This window comes from Scyliorhinus torazame, chromosome 6 (genome assembly GCF_047496885.1).
Source record: "Scyliorhinus torazame isolate Kashiwa2021f chromosome 6, sScyTor2.1, whole genome shotgun sequence".
Taxonomy (NCBI): domain Eukaryota; kingdom Metazoa; phylum Chordata; class Chondrichthyes; order Carcharhiniformes; family Scyliorhinidae; genus Scyliorhinus; species Scyliorhinus torazame.
This window is the reverse complement of record NC_092712.1, coordinates 162,171,857-162,195,421: the sequence shown is the minus strand read 5'-3', so window position 1 is coordinate 162,195,421 and position 23,565 is coordinate 162,171,857. Positions and strand designations below refer to the sequence as shown.

The 23,565-nt window shown below is 45.0% G+C and overlaps 1 protein-coding gene across 1 annotated transcript in view; it reads right to left on the bottom strand.

Moving 5' to 3' along the window:
• Nucleotides 1–23,565, bottom strand: part of LOC140425116 (kappaPI-actitoxin-Avd3b-like) — a 60,988-nt gene that overhangs the window by 1,384 nt on the left and 36,039 nt on the right. The window contains exons 2-3 of the mRNA XM_072509030.1: nt 18,876–19,049; nt 12,581–12,613 (exon numbers count right to left, since the gene is read on the bottom strand). Coding sequence (XP_072365131.1) covers nt 12,606–12,613; nt 18,876–19,049 — 182 coding nt within the window. The 3' untranslated portion in view covers nt 12,581–12,605. The remainder of the gene's footprint in view (nt 1–12,580; nt 12,614–18,875; nt 19,050–23,565) is intronic.

The following is a 23,565-nucleotide window of genomic DNA, read 5'->3' as shown; positions in this document are numbered from 1 at the left end:
GAAAGATTCAAGCCAATCCGATAGAGTCAACCTGGTTTTGTGAAAAGGAAGTCATGTTTATCCAATTTATTGGAGCTCTTTGAAGGAGTCGCATGTGCTGTGTCTAAAGGGGAACTGCTGGATGTACTGTTCTTAAATTTCCAGAGGACATTTGCTCAGGGGCCACATCAAAGGTTATTGGCAAAAATAAAAGCTCATGGTGTACGGGATAACATATTGGCATGGAGAGAAGATTGTCTAGCTAACAGGCAACAGAGTTGACATAAATGGGTTATCTTATGGTTAGTGGGGTGTAACACATGGTGTACCACAGTGATCAGAGCTGGGGCTTCAACCTTTTTCAATTTATATAACTGAGTTGGATGAAGAGACTTAAGGTATTGTTATGGGTCAAGGTTTAGAGAACCCCAAAGTGTATCATGGAGTTCACCTGACCCACAACTTTTAATAGATTGTGGTATGGGGAGCACATGGCCCACTCTAGAGTGGTGGTACTTTAGAAATGGAAAAGTTCTTTTTAAAACAAAACAATGTTTATTCTATAAACTCAAGTTAACCTTTTAAAACAAACAGTGAATATCTTAGCAACCATTAGTTCAAAGATAACCCCCAAAGAATACAGCACTAAGTAATCTTTTAAGCTTTCCTTTTAACGTCCAACAGACTTAACAAACCTTCAAACAGAAGCACATCAGGGTTTACATTCAATACTGAAAACATTTACATTTCTGAATTCACCAAATGATCAAGGGATAGTCCTTCATGGCAGAGAGAGCTCAACAATACAGCTGCTTTGGCTGACTTGAGCTGCAACACACTTAAAAAACGAAACCAAAAAGACAGACACACCCAAGCTTTTCTCAAAACGAAACTAAAAAGCAGAACCAGAGCTCAGCTCTACCCACACTCTGACATCACTGCAGTAACATGAGCAGCCAAACATTTCTTAAAGCGACATTCTCATGACACCTTCCCCCAAGAAAAAAAACCCCATCAATTTCAAGATGGTTTCATTTTTCACCTTTTCACCATCCTTTAAGAAATGCACACAGTAAATATATTTTATCGTTTCAAAGAACAACACACGCAAACAGGTATAATAATATAGTCCATTTTTTTCCGTTCTTCTTCCTCCAACTGAAATGCTTCTCATTTGACAGTCTCTTTGAACAAGAAGGCCTCTGCACGATCCGTCCACTTCTCTACGCCTCGGCATTTCTCTTTCAAGTCAGATACTTTAGTTCAATCTGATCACAGAGCCCCTTGCAATTTTCCAACACAGGAGCATTGGTTATCACAGCTTTCAGGCAGTCAAATGCCTGTCGAAAGTCCGCTGTCTGTTGAAATTTTTGAAGTTTCTTCAGCAAGTCCATCAGTGGAGCAATCACGCTACAAAACTTTTTCACAAATGTTCGGTTAAATCCACTCATGCCAAGAAATCGCATAATTTCCCTTTGTCTCGAGGGTATCGAAAACTCCTCAAGGAAAGTGACTTGGGCTTTTCCAAATTCACTTTTGGCGAGGTTTATCACCAAACCCGCCTCCTGAAGTTGATTGAATAACTCCATCAGATGTTTCAAATGGTCTTTCCATGTCTGGCTGAAAATTACCAGATCGTTGATGTATACCGCACAATTGGGTAATCCTGAAACAACTATGTTAGTTAACCATTGAAATGTGGCTGGGGTGTTTTTCATGCCAAATGGCATAACTTTGAATTGGTATATACCATCTGGAGTCACAAAAGCTGAAATCTCCTTCGCCCTTTCGGATAAAGGTACCTGCCAGTGACCTTTAAGTAAATCCAATTTGGAAATAAAAGCGGACTTTCCCACTTTCTCAATGCAATCCTCCAAACGTGGGATAGGATAAGAGTCCATTCTTGTAACTGCATTAACCTTTCTTTAGTCCACACACAACTATTCTGTACCATCTGGTTTAGGTACCATCACTATGGGTGAGCTCCATTGGCTGCCATTTTTAAGCATACTTTCAATCTTTTTGTTAACCTGTGCCAATTTTAAAGGATTAAGTCTATATGGATGTTGTTTGATTGGAATGGCATTTCCCACATCTACATCATGTATAGCCATTTTAGTACTTCCCAATTTATCTCCACAAACTTGCCCATATGATATCAATAACTCTTTCAGGTCAGTTCGTTTTTCCTCTGGAAGGTTACTCAATAATCTATCCCAATTTTTAAGAACATCCTCATTTTCCAATTTAATTTGAGGTATGTCAAATTCACAGTCATCTGGATTTGGTTCGTCACTTTGAGCTAGAATTATTAAAACCTCCTCCTTTTTCTCTCCTTCCCTTTCAAAGTACCTTTTAAGCATGTTCACATGATACACTCGGTGAGTCTTCCTTCTATCTGGTGTTTTTAATCACATAATTCACCTCACTTAATTTCCTTTCAATCTGATAAGGTCCACAAAACCTAGCTTTTAAAGGTTCACCTACCACTGGTAACAACACTAAAACTTTATCCCCACTGGCAAAACTATGAACTTTGGATTTCTTGTCCGCTACCCATTTCATCACATTTTGTGCAACTTTCAAATGTTGTCCAGCCAATTCACCTGCTCTATTTAATTGTTCCCTAAAATTTGACACGTAATCCAATAGTGTAATTTCCAATTCCTCACCCACCAATTTTTCCTTAATCAATTTAAGTTGTCCTCTTACCTCATCACCAAAAATTAGTTCAAAAGGACTAAATTTGGTAGACCCATTAGGTGCGTCACTAATTGCAAACAATACGACTGGGATTCCTTTATCCCAATCCTCTGGATAATCTTGACAATACGCCTTCAACATTGTCTTTAATGTCTGATGCCACCTTTCTAATGCTCCCTGCGATTCTGGATGGTACGCAGTTGATTTAAATTGTTTTATTCCTAAGCTATCCATAACTTCTTTGAATAACTTTGAGATAAAATTCGATCCTTGATCCGATTGAATTTCTGTGGGTAGTCCATATCTAGTAAAGAATTTAAGTAACTCCTCCACAATCCTTTTAGCTGTAATATTACGTACTGGAATGGCCTCTGGACACCTAGTAGACACATCCATTATAGTCAAAAGATACGATTCCCACTTTTTGTTTTAGGAAGCTGTCCTACACAATCAATTAGGACCCTTGTAAAAGGTTAGTCAAATGCTGGAATGGGTATTAAGGGCGCTGGTTTTATCACTGCTTGAGGTTTCCCTATCACTTGACATGTGTGACATGATTGACAAAATTTAACGACATCTTTAGGGAGTCCAGGCCAATATAAATGTTTCTGGATTTTAGCTTGAGTTTTCCTTATTCCCAAATGACCTCCCACTGGTACCTCATGTGCAACTCGCAACACCTCCTTTCTATACCCTACCGGCAATACTACTTGATGAACTTCAGCCCACTTTTCATCCGCCTGCATATGTACAGGTCTCCATTTTCTCATCAAGACATCATTTTTACGGTAATAACACTCTGGTATACTCTCAGATTCCTCTTCCGTATATGCTTTCTGATATATTTGTTTTATTTCAACATCTTTCTGTTGTAACTCTGCCAATTTTCCTGAACTAAAAATATCCACCTCATCCTCCACCTGTTCTTGTTCTTTTTCAACCATCTGATCAAAAATCGTTTCTGATAATTGCACTTCAACTTCATCTTCACTCTTTGATTTCTCCTCTTGTCTTAACCTGTGACTTTGCGACCTTGTTACTACACAATCCGGAAAAATCCCAGGATATTCGTCCTTCAACACTTCAGTTGACTGATTTTCCACTGGCTTATCAACCACAGTAGGCATCACTCCCACCAGCTATATCCAGCTATATCATTACCCAAGATAAACTGTATTCCTGGATAAGATAATTTCTCTATTACTCCTTCTATCACTTCACCACTCTTCACTGGACTTTCCAACCTTACCTTATATAATGGAATGCCACTCCTCTCACCCTGAATTCCACATATTACCACCTTTCCTGGCACTATTCTTCCCAAACTACAGAACACCTCATCTCTTACCATTCAAGATTGACTAGCTCCCGTTTCTCTTAAAATTGTGATTTCTTTACCTACTCCTCCTGATACACGAGTAAACTTTACCCACACAAGTAAATTCGTTAAAGAGATCTGGCACCTTCTTATCAATCACCTCTCGATCAGTCTGTACAATCTTTTGCTCCTCCTTCGTTTCACTTGAGCTTTCCTTTCCCACTTTAACAACCCCCACTGTCTTAACCTGTTTTACGACATCAGCCTTCCCAGTGCTTTTCTTCAACCACTAACACTGTGACTTTACATGGCCTAGTTTATTACAGTGAAAACATTTGAAACTTTTAATTTCTTTTCCACCCTCCTGGATTTCTTTTTTAATCTGAGGTACACTCTCCTTATTATCTCCCATCAGATCACCTTTACCTCTACCTCTTTAGTATTTCTCATATCCCCAGTTTCTATCCCTCACAGGTTGAAACTGATGTCGGAAACCAAGCATTGAATTATGAACTAATTCATAATCATCTGCCATTTCGGCTGCTAACCTCACAGTTTTAACCCTCTGCTCTTCCACAGGCGTTCTCACTACATCAGGAATTAAATTTTTAAACTCCTCCAAAAGTATAATTTCTCTGAGAGCTTCATACGTTTGGTCTATTTTCAAAGCCCTTATCCACCTATCAAAATTACTCTGTTTGAGCCTTTCAAACTCCATGTATGTTGACCAAATTATTTCTTTAATTTCTAAATCTTTGTCTGTAGGCTTCAGGCACTAGTTCCTATGCACCTAAGATGGATTTTTTCACCTCCTCATACGTCCCAGATACCTCCTCCGGTAGTGATGCAAACTCTTCACTAGCCCTACCTACCAGCTTTGTTTGAATCAGTAATACCCACATGTCCTGTGGCCATTTCATTTGTTTAGCTACCTTCTCAAATGAAATGAAAAAGTCTTCTACCTCCTTCTCGTCAAACCTTGGCAATGCTTGGACATATTAAAATAGATCCCCACCACACCTTCGACTAAGATGCTCTTTTTCACTATCCTCATCACGATCATCCAACTGTCCGTTTCCCTTTACGTCTGCCAATTTTAACTGACTATCATGTTTCATGGTCTTTTTCTGAAGTTCAAACTCTCTCTCTTTATCTTTTTCCCTGATCTGTATCTCCCTTTCTTTTTCTTTTTGTTCTGCTAGGACTATTCTTTCTTTGTTTTTTTCTTCTCTCTCCTTTTCTTTTCCTCTCATTGCATATTCAAGCTGCTTAAATTTTTTTTCATGTTCAAGTTACTTAATCTGCAGCTGGATCTTTGCCATTTTTAATGAGTCAGACTGTATCTCAGGCAACTTTAAATGCTTAGCCACCACCATAATTACTCATCTTTTCACATTTTGTCAGGTCATGTTAACTGCAATGTTTTTGTCAAATCTAACAGTCTGCTTTTAGTCTCTATCCATAAGGTACTGCGTGTGACCATCTCCACCACCAAAAACATCAGAGCCTCTGAAAGAGCCATTGTCCACAACACACTCCCATTTAAACTAAAATACCACACCTGAAAAGCAACCACAATATGCTCACCCCTCACTGCCTTTAAGTTCACTAAGCCGATCGAATAGATAGACTTTTATCCTGGATGAGCCCCCAATTTGTGATGGATCAGGGTTTAGAGAACCCCACAGTGTATCATGGAGTTCACCTGACCAACAACCTTTACTAGATTGTGGTATGGGGAGCACTCGACCCACTCTACAGGAGTGGTACTTCAGAAATGGAAAAGTTCTTTTTAAAACAAAACAATGTTTATTCTATGAACTCAAGTTAACCTTTTTAAAACAAACAGTGAATAGCTTAGCAACCATTAATTCAAAGATAACCCCCAAAGAATACAACACTAAGTAATCCTTTAAGCTTTCCTTTTAACATCCAAAAGACTTAACAACCCTTAAACAGAAACACATCAGGGTTTACATTCAATACTGAAAACATTAAGATTTCTGAATTCACCAAATGATCAAGAGATAGGAAAACAAGTATGAAGAGGACGTAAGGAGACAACAACGGGACACAAATAGGTTAAGTGATTGGGCAAATATCTGGCACATGGAGTATAATGTGGGAAAATGTGAAATTGTCTATTTTTGCAACAAGAATAAAAAAGAAGCTTATAGTCTGAATGATGATAGATTGTGGGAGGATCTCTGTGGCCTAGTGCAGTGCTTTTCAAACTTTCTTTCCTGGGACTCACTTTTACCAACCGTTCGACCTTAGGGACCCATGCTGACCTTCGCGACCCACGCCGTCTGACCTTCGCGACCCATGCTGTCCGAACTTCACAACTCTCGCTGCCTGACCTTAGCAACTGTTGCTGGCTGACCTTCATGAAACACAGTTATTGCTTATCTTTAATGCAACAATGAGCCTGCTTGGTCCTCACGATCTCACTTACTTTGTCATTCAATGTTACATTTCTGCTAAGGACTACAGCTGCCACTTTAAGTTCTCACTGCATCCTTTGAAAAAATCAAAACCTTCGACCCCGCTCGCCATGCTTATTATTCAAATGCCTTTGATATTTTGAGGGTTTTAAACTTTCATTTGCCAGTACTTCCCAGAATATAATACACATGGGCTTTGCATTCTGATTTGCAAAGGCAAAATTAATAAGGCCATACATCCTGAAATCATCTTTATACTGCTTTGTTCCCAATTTTGTTCCTTCTTAATTGTTCACCAGAGGCCCTGGAGCTCTGGATATAACTCACAGCAGCACTGCTTTGTCCTGCCGTGGACTCTACTGAGAAGTTCTCTCTAGCCGATTCAATTGTGAGATCCTGGCCTGTTTGTGTCTCTGACCCTCTCTTCCTTCATTACAGAATTATCTTTCTTCAGTTTTTCACACAGCCCTGTTGCTTGCTTGCTGGCAGCTACAAAATGGACAAATCTCTCGTCTGTGATTTTGTGCCCAGAGCACATGATATCAGTGTACGGGTGCGTGACCTGCTCTCTGCCGCTGCTTCTGGTTTTGGTAGGGAGACTACATCGATTTGTAAAAACAATCTCACCCTCGGACAATGTGCTGACATCAGGAGTAGGCAGTCTGGCCTGCTGAGCTGCAGCCCTGCTCACTGCTAGTTCCGGCTGAGGGGGTACACATGTGCGGGACGGCTGGCATTCTTGAAAGTTGATCGTGGCCATTGGGCACTTTTTCCTACTTTCGGAGAGTGGCAAACGATTGCTCTGCGACCCTCCTGACACCTATCCCTGGCCCAACCGCAGGTCATGACCCTTAGTTTCAAAAGGATTGTCTTGTGCATGAATCACTTAAGGCTGGTATACAGGTACAGCAAGTAATAAGGAAAGCTAATAGAATGTTATTGTTTATTGTGAGGGAAATTGATTACAAAAGTAGGGAGGATAGGCTTCAATTGTACAGACATTAGTGAGACCACAGAGTATTTTGTAAAATATGGTCTCCAGATTTAAGGAAAGATGTAAATGCTTCAGAAGCTTATCAGACGAATGTAAGGAATAGGCGGTGTAGCCATCTGGGATGGTCAATTCCAGAATACAAAATGGATGTTTTCAAAGATTGCAGGGAACTATGGACAATGCTAAGAAAGCAGGCAGGCACAGAGCCTCTACGTGTATTGGAACCGCAGCTCCCAGGCGAGACTGAAACTGTCGGTCCATTAGCATATTGACAGCCCATCTCAGGGAACAAAGGGAGATACTCAAGTAACCGATCTGGCCCCAGACCTCACGGCGCCAGTTCCCCAAACCGAAAGCACAAACAAAGCCAGGCCACCGGCCACCTAGGACACACCCAGCCATCAGGGCACCCACCCCTTTATTGGTCAAGATCAATACAAGTGATCGAGATCTGGCCCAATTGATTGGGGCCAAGTTCAAGGCCCACCCAAAAGCGCGCAAAACCCCTTCGGGTATAAGAAGAAGGCCCCAAGAGAGAATCGCTCTCTTAGAATCGGCTCTCAAAGCGGAGAGATCCTTCCACCAGCTACACCAGAAGCAAGTAAGTCCAAGGTCAACGCTCGCTACCAGACGGACGACCTTAGCTGTTCACCATCACCACTTCGACCCCAGCAGCCTCAGAACCGAACAACGGCCATTGTTCCTCTGACTGAGTGGGCGCCCGAAGCTAAGTATAGGCTTTAACAGTAGTGATAGTTTAGCCTGTAGTATTTTGTGCATGAGTAGATATTGCTGTGTGTGTAAATAAATAGTATTGACTTTGAACTAACTAACTGGTGTACCGACTCTTTGATCAGTATTCGGTTTTGAACCTTGTGGCGGTATCAAAAGATACCTGGCGACTCTAAAGCAAACGTAAATAGAATTAAGGAAGGGGGCTATATTGACCGCCATATTTAGAAACAAATAAAGAGAGAAACAGCGGTTTCTTCTGAGAAAAGATTGGAGAGGTTAGGTTTGTATCCACCAAAGTTTAGAAGAGTAAGAGGCAATTTGTTTGAAACCTTGCAGATCCGGAGGGGTATTGGCAGGGTGGGCGTAGAGAGGATATTTACTCTTGTGGGAGAAGCTTGAACTAGGGATCACTGTTTAAAAATAATTGGTGACTCATTTAAGATAGTGACGAGGAAAAATATTTAGTGCGCGATTCAACGGCCTTGTCACGCCCGACTTGGTGTCAAGACAAGACTGTTGAATCTCACAAGAGGCACCTTGCGGAGTTTGCAACACTCAAAACATCACACGATATTCAGCGGAATCCAACGAGGCGTTGTGGTTTGGATTGTGCTCTCGCTGTGCTAGATCCAGGGGCGCATGTTTAAATGAGCCACTGAGCCGGTCTGGGATTGACCGGCCTTCAGTAAGGCCTGAACCAGGCGCCGTTTGATACTGGTTCACAAAGTCATGAACCAGTTGTGATGGCACCTGGAGGTGCGTGTAATTGGGGTGTTGAGGCCTCTGACTGGTCGACATTGGGCAGGGTAGTACCTTGGCACTACCCCTGGCACTCGGGCACACTGGCACTACCAATTTGGCACCTTGGCACTGATGGCCTGCTACCCTGGTGCTGCCAGGGTGCCAGGTGGCATCTCCAGGCTGGTACGGTTACTGCCAAGCTGGCAGACTGGCAGTGCCAAGGTGCCAGGTTGCCCATGTCAGGGTTGGGCCCTTGGGGGCCATGCCCATACGAGGTGGGGTGGGGGTGCTCGAGGACCCTGAAAGAGGGATGTTGGATGAGGTGGTCGAGGTCAGAAGGCTGCGGTGGGGAAGCTGAGTGGATCAAAAGATCGGGGCTGCCTTTAAAAACGGTGCCCCGATCCGCAAGTAGTCTTCTGCGAGTAGAAATGACTTAAAGAGTGGTCTTGACAGGGAGTTTCTCGCCAGGCCAAAAAAAATGGCAAGGTAAGTTTGAGTAGCGGGGTCTTTCTCAACCATGCAGGCACAGAGAGACACCCCGATAAACGTGCCATTCAAAATCCACTGAATAGCACCCTTACGGTTATGAGTCTCTGGAACTCACTTCCTCAAAAAACAGTGGAAGCAAAATCTTAGAATATTTTTAAAGCAGAGCTATATAGATTCTTAATTTACAAGGGGGTGAAAGGTTATCGGGGAGGCAGCAATATGAGATTAAGATTAGAGTCAGGTCAGTCATGTTCCGGTTATTCTACATTTGTAGATACCGATCAACATGAAATAAAAAAGGAGTTTCCTGGGTTTGTGCAATTACTTTAAGCATTTCAGAGGAGTGTGCAGAGACCATTGAAATTTGCAATAAACCACAAAAACAAAAATGGTGGCGACAAGTCAGACATCATCTATAAAGAGAATACAAATTATCTGATGTTTGGCTTTTAATGAAAGATCACATGTCAGAAACATTGACTGTCTTGTGTTCTCTCGACAGATGCTGCCTGACCTGCTCAGTATCTCCAACTATTTCGATTTTTGTTTCAGATTTCCAGCACCTGCAGTATTTTGGGTTTTTGCTCTTCGGGAAAACTGCATCTGGGATTGGGGGAAGTGAACAGATTGATGCCTGAAAATAATTTTTAAAAGTCCTTCAGCGAATCATGACAGAATTAAGAAACCTATGTTGAGACAGGATGTACATGAATAGAATCGGCAGAATTCTATCCCGAAAAAGCAACAAAAACTATCAGGTTATTAATTAAACAAGAAATACTTTCAGAGACTTAATTTTGAAACCGAAGAATCAAGTCCATAATGTACTTAGTGAGGTTAAAGTGGAATCTTCAGACCTCAGTGCATCTTCCCACCCACCAAGCATGATGTCTCTCAGGCACGAATCACGACAGCTTTATAAAAACAGGAATCAGACATCATGACCTTTGAGAGGGAGGAAGGAGGTGAGCACCTCGCTCCACCTCGTACCAGGGAGTCCAAGGGGACAGAGCCGCTGCCAGCTCCAGAGTGTAATGTTCTATCGCATGGAAGTGAAGAAAAGTGAAAATGTCGCAGGATTTCTGGACCAATAAACATGATGGAATATTGTCCATTGACAACGAATCAAGGGGAAGTGTTTTTCCAGAGCAAAATATTCTGCTGGTACAACTCGAAATGTGGTACACGTAAATTCTAATGCTGCATCGAATGGTTTGTTGGAACTCTTGTACTATTGAAGGCTGATGCCGATGGGACCATCAAAAGGGAACATCATTACCAGGGCAGAGATAACAATGAAAAGGCAATTTACTCCAGACATATTAAATGAAGGACTTTGGAGGAATGATAAAGGTTATTCAGAACCTCTGGTTACATGAAGAATGTAAATATGATGCTAATGAAATCAGTAAAATTGCTGATTTAAGAGGAACCAAATAAGATTTCAGGTTCAACATATTTCTGGAAGTGATGGTGACAGGAAGAAAAACAAGGCTCATCTCAGGGTTTGTTTTCATAGGTCAAGATATTTCTGATGTGGAATTTGTTGAAACTCACAAAGGAAACAAGATGGTAAATAAAATACAATTCAGATTCCACACCCTGGCTGCAATTTAGCATCTGTGCTGGCCATGGGCACAAATCCCGCAATAGCTGTGAAATCTCGCGAGAGGCCAAAGTAGGGGTTTGCATGGCGAGTTCTTGTTTTGGGATCTTTGATGTTGTGTTCAGGATCACTTGTGAAGGTTGCATCCTCGTGTTATGTCCGAACATATGCAGAACATATGTCAAAAGTAAAAGACAGTTTCAGATTCAAAATATTTTAGAAAATGAATCAGTTTCCATGTGCCATGGGAATGTAATGTTACAGTGCTTCCACTATAAACAGACCGCATGGACAGGCCAATGACATTTACTCAGTTTCTAAGTGAACTGTGTCTAGGCCCCGCATGTTCCAAGACATGGAGACCCACATTCAAATGACGCTTTATAGCAGAGTAAGTCGACTTTTGGTCAGATTATATAGTTGGACTGGTTTGGACATGTGATCAAATCTGCAAAAGTGAATAAGTATATTCTTGTGGTTGAAGGTGTATCACTGAATGGGTAGAACGATTTTCCACATCTAAATATCCTTCAGAGATCACCGTCATCCTTCTAATTAATCTCAGGAGATGGGAGCAACTCCAGCACATAGAATCTGACCAAGTTCAGAGTTGTTGTAAATAAAAGCAAATTATTTCAGATGCTGGACTCTGAAACAAAAACAGAAAATACTGGAAAATCTCAGCAGGTCTGACATCATCTGTGGTGAGAAAATGGAGCTAACGTTTCAAGTCTGGACAACTCTTCATCAAAGCTGCATTCGTTGACGTACCAGGTTTGGGACGATCTGAAGCCCTAAAGCTAAGAAAAAACCTTCATGTTGCATTCTCTGGACAGGTTGTTACATTAATCACACAGTAACCAATCATCTTAAAAAATCAGATGAACACTGCTGTGGAAAAAAATGAAGATATTAATTACCTCTGGTTTGAATGAGGCCAACTGGGAATTGTATCCGGGCAGATTTCATCTCCTCTCACCTCCAATTACCTGGATTAGCTCCTGTCCCATATGCCTCAAATTCAAACTTCTCCTGAAATCCCTTCACAACCTCTTCCCTCTCCATCTCTGTCATCTCTTCCAACCCTAACCGGCAACAAGCCAATACCAACTGTGAGTCCTCCAATCCTGATCCTTGACTCTTGTGCATTTCCAGCATATTTACCCCATCATTGGCAGCCATGCCTCAACCACTGACGTTTCTTGTTCTGAAAATTTCCATGTAAATCTGTTAAAATCCATCCAAATTTCTCCAGAAAATTTCTCCTTGCTTTGCCATTTAATTATTTTGACACACGCCTGTGAAAGATATTGGGCCATTTTTCTGGTTGATTGATGCACAGAATTTTTCCTTCCTACAAGTGGTTTTATCTTTAGGTCTACCTGAGCTTGCTAGTGAAGTTAAGATACATGTTAGTTTAGTCCACAAAATTGAACATTATTAGTGCTCGAGATTCCACTGGGACTTACAGCAATGCAAACAAACTGACTTCAACCTGATAACAAAATCTCCTTCAAGGTTACAGTTCGTATAATAACACAGCTAAGAGGTTCTTAGTAAGATGTGCTTACCTTGTTAGTTGCCACTACTATTTAATCACTTTTCTGGGAAAGGAAAGAAGAAGCGATACAGATTAATTCACATCAATCATTTAAAACATTTATGAATTAACAGTAGTCAGGTGTTAGAAGGCCCGAAGTTGACAGGCATATTAATCGTGCTGCTGTCTCTGTTCAAACACCAATCTCCACTCTGCTCAATGCAACACACCTCCATCACTCACTCAGCAACACTTCACAGCACACTGGACTCACACCTAACAGCCACTTCCCCCTGACACACCCACCAATTCTATCAGCCTCACACTCATCTGATTAAATGGATCCAAGCCAGATAAAGTAGGAAACAAGACACAAATCGTTTCCATTATTGGCACGTTTATTCACAGGATACAGCAATACAGAATTCAGCCTCCAAACTATGAACCCAATATCCAGCGAACTCACTTTATACTCTTTTTGAATACTAATGAAAGTAAACTAATGAGCAAATATTTAAACTGTCAGCTCGAGATCAGTAAATGCAGGGAGACCGTCGTGCTCGCAGCTGTACATAATTTATCACAGTAAAGGTGTGAGAATTCCACCTCTGTAACTCTCCTATTGCCAGTGAGATACAGTCCTGATTCTCCCCTGACAGGCGCACTTAATTTTGAAACCGAAGAATCAAGTCCATAATGTCCTGAGTGAGGTTAAAGTGGAATCTTCAGACTTCAGACTTCCCACCCACCAAGCATGATGTCTCTCAGGCACGAATCATGACAGCTTTTTAAAAACAGGAACCAGGCATCATGATTTTTGAGAGCAAGGAAGGAGGTGAGCACCTCTCTCCACCTAGTACCAGGGAGTCCAAGGAGACAGAGCGGCTGCCAGCTCCAGAGTGTAATATTCTAGTGCATGGACAATGATTGAATCAGTGCACAAAAGAACATCTAGTTCTAGACTAGTTGAATTTATTATTATATAACAAGCTGTGGGTTGGAAATTAATACTTACAAACTGGCACAATCACAAACAAAACTAACCACAAATACGTACGTCTTCTACAGATTCCCCCTAGGTTGCAGTGTTACATGCCACCTGCCACCTAATGGTCAGAGGTCAAACATATTTCCATGTACAATTGCTTATGCATATCACAACATGGTGACATGGTAGCACAGTGGTTAGCACTGTTGCTTCACAACGCCAGGGTCCCGGGTTCGAATGCCGCTTGGGTCATTGTCTGTGCGGAGTGTGCATGTTCTCCCCGTGTCTGCATGGGTTTCCTCTGGGTACTCCGGTTTCCTCCCATAAATCCCAAAAGACGTGCTTATTAGGTTAATTTGACATTTGGAATTTTCCCTCTATGTTACCCGAACAGCGCTGGAGTGCGCCGTCTAGAGGATTTTTACAGTAACCTCATTGCAGTGTTAATATAAGTCTACTTGGGACAATAATAAAGATGATTATTTCATCCCCTTACCTTGTGATTATGAACAAAAACATATATATATCATTTCAATAAATATTAAATGTGATATGCATAGCAGAATAATTTATATATTATACAGCTACATTGTCCAATTACAGATTCAGTTTTTCAGGTTTCTTTCTATGCTTTACATAGACATAGAACGATACAGTGCAGTACAGGCCCTTCGGCCCACGATGTTGCACTGACATGGGAAGTCAAAAAACAAAAGCCATCTAACCTACACTATGCCATTATCATCCATATGCTTATCCAATAAACTTTTAAATGCCCTCAATGTTGGCGAGTTCACTACTGTAGAAGGTAGGGCATTCCACGGCCTCACCACTCTGCGTAAAGAACCTACCTCTGACCCCTGTCCTATATCTATTACCCCTCAGTTTAAGGCTATGTCCCCTCGTGCTAGCCATTTCCATCCGCGGGAGAAGGCTCTCACTGTCCACCCTATCTAACCCCTGATCATTTTTTATGCCTCTATTAAGTCTCCTCTTAACCTACTTCTCTCTAACAAAAACAACCTCAAGTCCATCAGCCTTTCCTCATAAGATTTTCCCTCCATACCAGGCAACATCCTGGTAAATTTCCTCTGCACCCGTTCCAAAGCTTCCACGTCCTTCCTATAATGAGGTGACCAGAACTGTACGCAATACTCCAAATGCGGCCATACCAGAGTTGTGTACAGCTGCAACATGACCTCATGACTCCGGAACTCAATCCCTCTACCAATAAAGGCCAATACTACATAGGCCTTCTTCAGAACCCTATCAACCTGGGTGGCAACTTTCAGGGATCTATGTACATGGACACCGAGATCCCTCTGCTCATCCACACTTCCAAGAATTAGCCAAATATTCCGCATTCCTGTTATTCCTTCCAAAGTGAATCACCTCACACTTCTCTACATTAAACTCCATTTGCCACCTCTCAGCCCAGCTCTGCAGCTTATCTATGTCCCTCTGTAACCTGCAACATCGTTCCGCACTGTCGACAACACCACCGACTTTAGTGTCGTCTGCAAATTTACTCACCCACCCTTCTGCGCCCTCCTCTAGGTCATTTATAAAAATGACAAACAGCAACGGCCCCAGAACAGATCCTTGTGGTACGCCACTTGTAACTGAACTCCATTCTGAACATTTCCCATCAATCACCACCCTCTGTCTTCTTTCAGCTAGCCAATTTCTGATCCATATCTCTAAATCACCCTCAATCCCCAGCCTCCGTATTTTCTGCAATAGCCTACCGTGGGGAACCTTATCAAACGTTTTACTGAAATCCATATACACCACATCAACTGCTCTACCCTCGTCTACCTGTTCAGTCACCTTCTCAAAGAACTCAATAAGGTTTGTGAGGCATGACCTACCCTTCACAAAGCCATGCTGACTATCCCTAATCATATTATTCCTATCTAGATGATTATAAATCTTGTCTCATATAATACCCTCCAAGACTTTACCCACAACAGACGTGAGGCTCACCAGTCTATAGTTGCCGGGGTTGTCTCTACTCCCCTTCTTGAACAAAGGAACCACATTTGCTATCCTCCAGTCCTCTGGCACTATTCCTGTAGCCAATGATGACATAAAAATCAAAGCCAAAGGCTCAGCAATATCTTCCCTGGCTTCCCAGAGAATCCTAGGATAAATCCCATCAGGCCCCGGGGACTTATCTATTTTCAGCCTGTCTAGAATTGCCAACACCTCTTCCCTACGTACCTCAATGCCATCTATTCTAATAGCCTGGGTCTCAGCATTCTCCTCCACAACATTCTCTTTTTCCTGAGTCAATACTGACAAAAAATATTCATTTAGCATCTCGCCTATCTCTTTAGACTCCACACACAATTTCCCATCCCTGTCCTTGACTGGCCCTACTCTTACCCTAGTCATTCTTTTATTCCTGACATACCTATAGAAAGCTTTTCGGTTTTCCTTGATTCTACCTGCCAAACACTTCTCATGTCCCCTCCTTGCTCGTCTTAGCTCTCTCTTTAGATCCTTCCTCGCTACCTTGTAACTATCAAGCGCCCCAACTGAAACTTCACACCTCATCTTCACATAGGCCTCCTTCTTCCTCTTAACAAGAGATTCCACTTCTTTGGTAAACCACGGTTCCCTCGCTCGACGCCTTCCTCCCTGCCTGACCGGTACGTACTTATCAAGAACACGCAGTAGCTGTTCCTTGAACAAGCTCCACCTATACAGTGTGCCCAACACTTGCAGCCTACTTCTCCAACCTACCCCTCCCAAGTCATGTCTAATGGCATCATAATTGCCCTTCCCCCAGCTATAACTTTTGCCCTGCGGGGTATACTTATCCCTTTCCATCACTAACGTAAACGTCACCGAATTGTGGTCACTGTCCCCAAAGTGCTCACCTACCTCCAAATCTAACACGTCGCCTGGTTCATTACCTGGACGCTCTGTCCAGGGCAGTCAACACCCCATGTGACGCAAAGGGGTTTGTCTGCCAGGTTGATGCCCATGTGGCCTTCACGGCCTCCAATCTCCAGGGCAGCACGGTAGCATTGTGGATTGCACAATTGCTTCACAGCTCCAGGGTCCCAGGTTCGATTCCGGCTTGGGTCACTGTCTGTGCGGAGTCTGCACATCCTCCCCGTGTGTGCGTGGGTTTCCTCCGGGTGCTCCGGTTTCCTCCCACAGTCCAAAGATGTGCAGGTTAGGTGGATTGGCCATGATAAATTGCCCTTAGTGTCCAAAAATTGCCCTTAGTGTTGGGTGGGGTTACTGGGTTATGGGGATAGGGTGGAGGTGTGGACCTTGGGTAGGATGCTCTTTCCAAGACCGGTGTAGACTCGATGGGCCGAATGTCCTCCTTCTGCACTGTAAATTCTATGAAAAAAAAATCTGCCGGCCTCGGATGAACACCTTATCCACATTCACTGCGAGACTGCGGCTGACCACCTACAGCGTGTCATGCGCCACATGACGGACGGGTGGCTCAAGGGCCAATGCCCACAGTTCTACAATATCAGAGACGATCTAGCAGTAGTTGATGGTGTCCTCCTGAAGCTGGACCGCATCGTGATCCCCCACAGCATATGCCACCTTGTTTTGGAACAGCTGCACGAGGGCCATCTTGGCGTGGAGAAGTGCCGACGGAGGGCCCGAGAGGCTGTTTACTGGCCCGGCATCAATGAGGACATCGCCAACACAGTGCTCAACTGCCCCACCTGTCAGCGGTTCCAGCTGGCCCAACCACGTGAGACCCTAGAGCCCCATGAGTTGGTCACGTCCTCTTGGTCTATGGTAGCCGTTGACCTGTTCCATGCACTCGGCAGGAACTATGTTCTGATTGTAGACTATTTTTCGAACTATCCGGAGGTCATACCCCTGCACGACATCACATCATCGGCGGTCATCCGTACCTGCAAGGAGACCTTTGCTTGTCACGGCATCCCACTCACTGTGATGTCGAACAATGGCTCCTGCTTTGGAAGCAGGAATGGTCCAATTTTGCCAGCAGGTACAACTTTGTGCATGTGACATCCAGTCCCCTGCACCCCCAATCCAATGGCAAAGCGGAAATGGGCGTCCACATCGTCAAACGGCTCCTCTGCAAGGCTGCCGATGCAGGATCCGAGTTCTACCTCGCCTTGCTGGCCTATCGTTCAGCCCCACTCTCCACGGGCCTGTCGCCAGCCCAGCTGCTCATGGGTCGCACCCTCAGGACCACGGTGCCGTCCATTCACGTCCCAGACCTCGACCACGTTCCGGTCCTTCAGCGGATGCAACAGTCTCATGTACAACACAAGGCAGCGCATGACGCTCGAGTGACTGATCTCCCTGCTCTGGCGCCGGATGACAATGTCCGCATCCATCTTCCGGAGGGTGGCTGGTCTGCAACTGCTGTGGTTCTTCGGTAGGTGTCTCCCCGCTCGTTCCTGGTTCGTCTGCCAGATGGTTCCATTCGCCGCCGCAATCGGCGTGCCCTTCGTCTCGTTCCACGCTCGCTACGTGATCCTCCACCGGTGCCACGCCCTCCTGTTGTCTCCAGTCTGGAATATGTGGAGATTCCGAATACTCTGCATCCTCCTCACTCTGCCGTGGCCCAGCCCATTCCTCAGCAGGTGGCTCCTGACCCACCCTTGAGGCGGTCAACCAGAAATCGTCGCCCACCTCAGAGACTTGACTTATGAGTTTACAATGTTGGACTCTTTGATCTGTTCTGTTATCCTGTTTCATCTTTCCAGTAGTTTGTATGTAATGTTCATTTCGTTGTTGGTGTGACACCCTATTTCTCGGCACCAGGCACCTTCCCGTGTAAATAAATTAGCCTCATGTACATAGTCATGTAAATAACACGCACACACATAGTCAGGTATATTCACAACAGCATATTAATTGTCACGCAGGCACATATTCTTTATATAAAAGGGGGGATGTCATAATAGACACCAGTATATCATGGTGCAGACACACACACACACACTGATGGACATGCAGTGGGACCAATCAGCATACACAACACCGCAGCCAATCACCAGTGAGAGCACACACACTATAAAACCAGGGGACAGGAGAGTTCCCGCTCATTCTAGTAGCAGCCAGCTCGGAGCACAGAGCTCACAGCCTGAAACACAGACATTCACCATGTGCTGAGTGCATCACCTGGTTAGGACTAGGCAAGGGTCAACAGTTAAAGCTGGTATTGCATTTACCCACAGTTCAAATATGTTAATATAGTTGACCTTATAATAAAATAGAGTTGCACCACTTCCAGTGTTGGTGACCTGTTTGTGACCCAGAGCACCCTGTTGAAAAAGCTGCACATTACTGACCAGGAAAAAATGTTGGAACAGAAATTTACCTGCTGTTGGGCAATTCTTTTGGCAGTCCTCCATCGTTTCAAAATTGTTTGCATTCCCCCTACAGCCTCCGTATGTAAATTCCTTACAGGCTTTCTTTCTTTGACTGTAAAAAAAGCGGATAATACTTGCCTTACATCTTCCCACTTTACGTGGCAGAGAGCAGACTGGGTCGTCTAGAAAAATACAAATTGTTGCATGTAACATCTGTAGAATTTTACATAATAATTGATTTAATAAACAGAGATCTTGGTTACTGCAAAAATAACAACATGGGGGGCATGATCCATTGGCTGTGTTGCGCCTGCAAGATGGCAAGGCATAAGACATAAGACATAAGGCCACTCGGCCCATCGAGCCTGGTCCGCCGTTCAATGATGGCTGATATTTTTCTCATCTCCATTCTCCTGCCTTCTCCCCATAACCCCTGATCCCCTGATTGATCATGGCCGGAAGAAGCTGGGAGATCTCTCTTCTTGGATCAACCAGTTCGCCACGTCACACAAGATCACAGGATCACGTGAGACATCGCAATCTAAATCCCGCCCGCGATCACTATCTGGCAAATCAGTACATTGGAGGGAGACAAGTTATAATTTTCTCCAGCACTTAGTGCCAAAAATGACCCCCCACATGTGTAATATTCCGCACGGGACTATGGGGTGGGAATGATTATCTTCACCGTGGTCCTGACGGAGTACAAGCCAGGCGCGGGGATCTCTATTAACCTCTGTATAAACGGTCGATCAGTAAGGCACTGACCAGAGCAGGAACCTGGGAGGGATCTACCGGGCAATGTAAATATTGTTTGTAAATAAAACAATGTTTCATTATTTTACTCGGTCTGGACTCCCCGTGTCCTTATTAAAAATGAATATTGCCATTCCTGGCTCCCCCACTGTCTGATTCGCCCAACTTGCATCTCAGCTGCTCGTCACTAACAAAGGGGAGCTATTCATAAACACTCCCTCACCACTCACTCCCAGTCTACACACAAACATGACAGCGTGCAGACCTGCCTCTCTCTTTGACGATGCCGACCAGATCAGGCTTCTCGATGCCGTCGATGAGAGATGGGGAACCCTGTTCCCCTGAGGGGATTGTAAAACCAGCCGCAGGGTCAGCAATGCCTCCTGGGAGGCAGAGGGAGCTGAAATGGGTGTGGGCAGTGTGACCAGGAGGACCGCCGTCCAATGTAGGAAGAAGACAATTAACCTCCAACAAGCTGCAAAGGTAAGTTACCACCTCCCTCCTGGCTTCAGTTCCGCCTGCCACCCCTCAATTTCCCAAACCCTCCCCCCAATCCACTGACTGACACCTCGCAACCCCAACATCCGATCTTCAAGCTTGTTCCTCAGATCCCTCTGACACCCACCAGCACAGCCCTTTCATGTCCAGGTGCAGTGCCCTCACATGCCACCTGCGATAGACCTCCCTGACCGATCAAACGTGCAGCTCACAATGTCCTCTCTTTGTCCCCGCAGGAGAACCTAGTCCATAATAAGAGGGAAAGGGCGAAGACGGTGGAGGTGGGGGTGGAGTCCCAGAGATCCAAGTCCTCACCTCCTATGAGGAATGGTTCCTGGAGATCACGGGGTTGTCCAAGGAGAGAGCAGTGACCAACAGCAAGATTGGTCTGAGCTATAGACGTGAGGATCCACTGCCCCTTCACCCAGATGACCTGTCTGAAGTGAGTTGTTGATGTTCCACCAAACTATCCTTCCATTTCAATCAGCACGTGTCCATTGTCTTGCAGGATCACCATCGGATGAGGCCAGGGCTTCCGGAGTTGTTCCACCGCGCAGCCACCCAAGTGACCACCTCAGAGGAGAGCTCCGAGAAGAACATCGGCGATGTGTCGCAGCTATCACCTGCACCCTCCAGCAGTGCAGATTCACACATCTTGGTGGGCTTATAGGCTTCGGGGTCACAATCTGGTGAGCATCACACAGCTGCTGTGGAGGCAGGAACATCCGAGGGAAACAGCTGTCAGAGGTCTGCTGAATCCCAGCCCACAGCTGGGTCACAACCAGATGCCCAGCCTTTGGATAAGGTACTTCCTGAGCTGATACAGATGATAGGCCAGAGCTATGAAATTGAGAAGGGGTGTCAGCGACATTCCAGTGACTGTAAGGCTGACTGGAGGAGTCCCAAAGACTTTAGTCTAAAAGGATGGTGCCGGCAATGCGTGGCGCCTGTAATGATATGTATATTGTCAGGTTAGTGAAGGGTTAATTATTACATCTCTGTGTAATTCAAACACTGGAGGGCACCACCACCTCTCTGTATATAAATCAGCCCCTGAGGGAATTCTGGGTAGTCGGTGAAGGGGAAAGCATGAGAACAGCACGAGGAGAAGATTAGATTAGAGAGAGTTAACACAAGTTAGATCATAGTATAGTTAGTGACTATTTAGATTATTGAGTATTGCTGGACAGATTCAATGCTACGTTATTATTTACTGTAGTTCAGTAGAGTGTGCAAACTTCATTTAATTAATAGTTTTACAATAAATTTGTTTTGTTTCAATCTTATGATTGGTGACTTCTTTGTCATCAACACATCGGATCATTCTGGAAGAAAAGACAAAGAACACAACATATTACTGTGGTGAAACCACTGTGTTGTATTGTGCTGCCACAGTATTACGTGTTGTACAGTATTGCCACTATATTACATGTTGTACGGTTTTGGCTCTGCCCGTGGCTCCTCCCACTAGGGCCTCGGTATATAAGCTGCGACCTCTCACACTGCCTCATTCTGTGGAACGCTGCCAGCTCTGTTGTAAGTCAATTAAAGCCATAGTTAATTCACTCTGCGTTCTCCGTCTTAATTGATGGCATATCAATTTAATTGACTGACATTAAATCAAAGCAGGGGCTGTTTAGCACAGGGCTAAATTGCTGGCTTTGAAAGCAGACCAAGGCAGGCCAGCAGCATGGTTCGATTCCTGTAACAGCCTCCCTGAACAGGTGACTAGGGGGTCACTGAATGTGGTGACTAGGGGGTTTTCACAGTAACTTAATTTGAAGCCTACTTGTGACAATAAGCGATTTTCATTTCATTTCATTTCAAGAGCTGTTTAACATGGATCTGGGTTTCAAACCAGACCTCCTGCAGGTCGATCCCCAATCAGCCGATGCCGATGCCTTCTTCGCACACTGGCTTCGTTGTCTAGAATCCTTCATCAATTCTGCCGCCGTCGCCGACTCCGAGCAACACAAGCTGCGAGTTCTCATCTCCCGGGTGAGCCCGCAAATTTTTCTCACCTTCCGGGACGCGGCCACATTTGATGAAGCCATTACTCTCTTGAAAGGACGGTATGTGAGGGGGGTTAACGGACTGTTTGCCAGGCACCTCCTTGCCACGCGGCGTGGAGAGTCGCTGGCAGAATTTCTGCATGTTTGCGGGTGCTCGGCGGGGTCTGCAACTGCGAGGCGGTGTCGGCTGCAAAGCACACTGAACTTCTGCTCCAGGATGCCTATGTTGCCGGCATTGATTCACACTGCATTCGCCAGCACCTGCTAGAGAGGGAGACACTCGACCTCCGGGAAACGGTGCAGCTTGCTGAATCGCTGGAGGTGGCCTTCCGTAACATGGGTGCCTATGCCTCCGACCAAGCGGCACCCTCTGGACGTCACCTCCGACGCCATTTTTGAAGTCCACCGCCGCCTCTCGGAACCCCGGCTCACCCGTCCGTCAGCTGGTCTCTGCTACTCTTGACCGGCCCACCCGCTGTCCGAAGCCCTCCCGCCGTCCGAAGCCAGCCTGCCTTCCCGTGGCCGCCTCCATCACCCTAGACCAGTCTCGGCCTCGTCACCTCGCAAAATCTCTGATGGCAGTCCAGATCAATGGCCACGAGACGGCCTGCCTTTTTGACTCCATGAGCACAGACAGCTTCATACACCCGGACACTGTACGGCGCTACTCCCTTCTTGTTTTACCCGCAGCCCAGAGAATCTGCCTGGCCTCTGGGTCACATATCGTGCAAATCCGTGGGTACTGTGTCGTGACTCTCAAGGTACGGGGCATAGATTTCAAAACTTTTAGGCTCTACGTCCTCCCACACCTCTGCGTGGAAATTCTTCTGGGTCTCGACTTCCAGTGCAACCTCCAGAGTATCACTCCGAAGTTCGATGGACCCCTGCCCCCACTGACCGTCTATAGCTTCTGTAGCCTCTCAACTCTTAAGGTCGCCCCTCCCTCGCTCTTCACCAACCTCACCCCAGACTGTAAGCCCGTCGCCACTAAGAGCAGACGATACAGTGCTCGGGACATGACCTTCATCAGGTCGGAGGTTCAGCGGCTCCTGCAGGAAGGGATCATAGAGGCCAGTATCAGCCCCTGGAGAGCTCAAGTGGCAGTTGTCAAGACTGGAGAGAAGCATTGGATGGTTATCGACTACAGTCAGACCATCAACCGGTACACGCAGCTCGATGTGTACGCCCTCCCACGCATATATGATATGGTCAAATCAGATTGCGCAGTACCGGATCTTCTCCACGGTGGACCTGAAGTCCGCATACCACCAGCTCCCTATCCGCCCGGAGGACCGCCAGTACACTGCCTTCGAGGCAGCTGGCCACCTCTACCACTTTCTCCGGGTTCCCTTCGGCGTCACCAATGGGGTCTCGGTCTTCCAGAGAGCGATGGACCGAATGGTTGACCAGTATGGGCTGCGGGCCACATTCC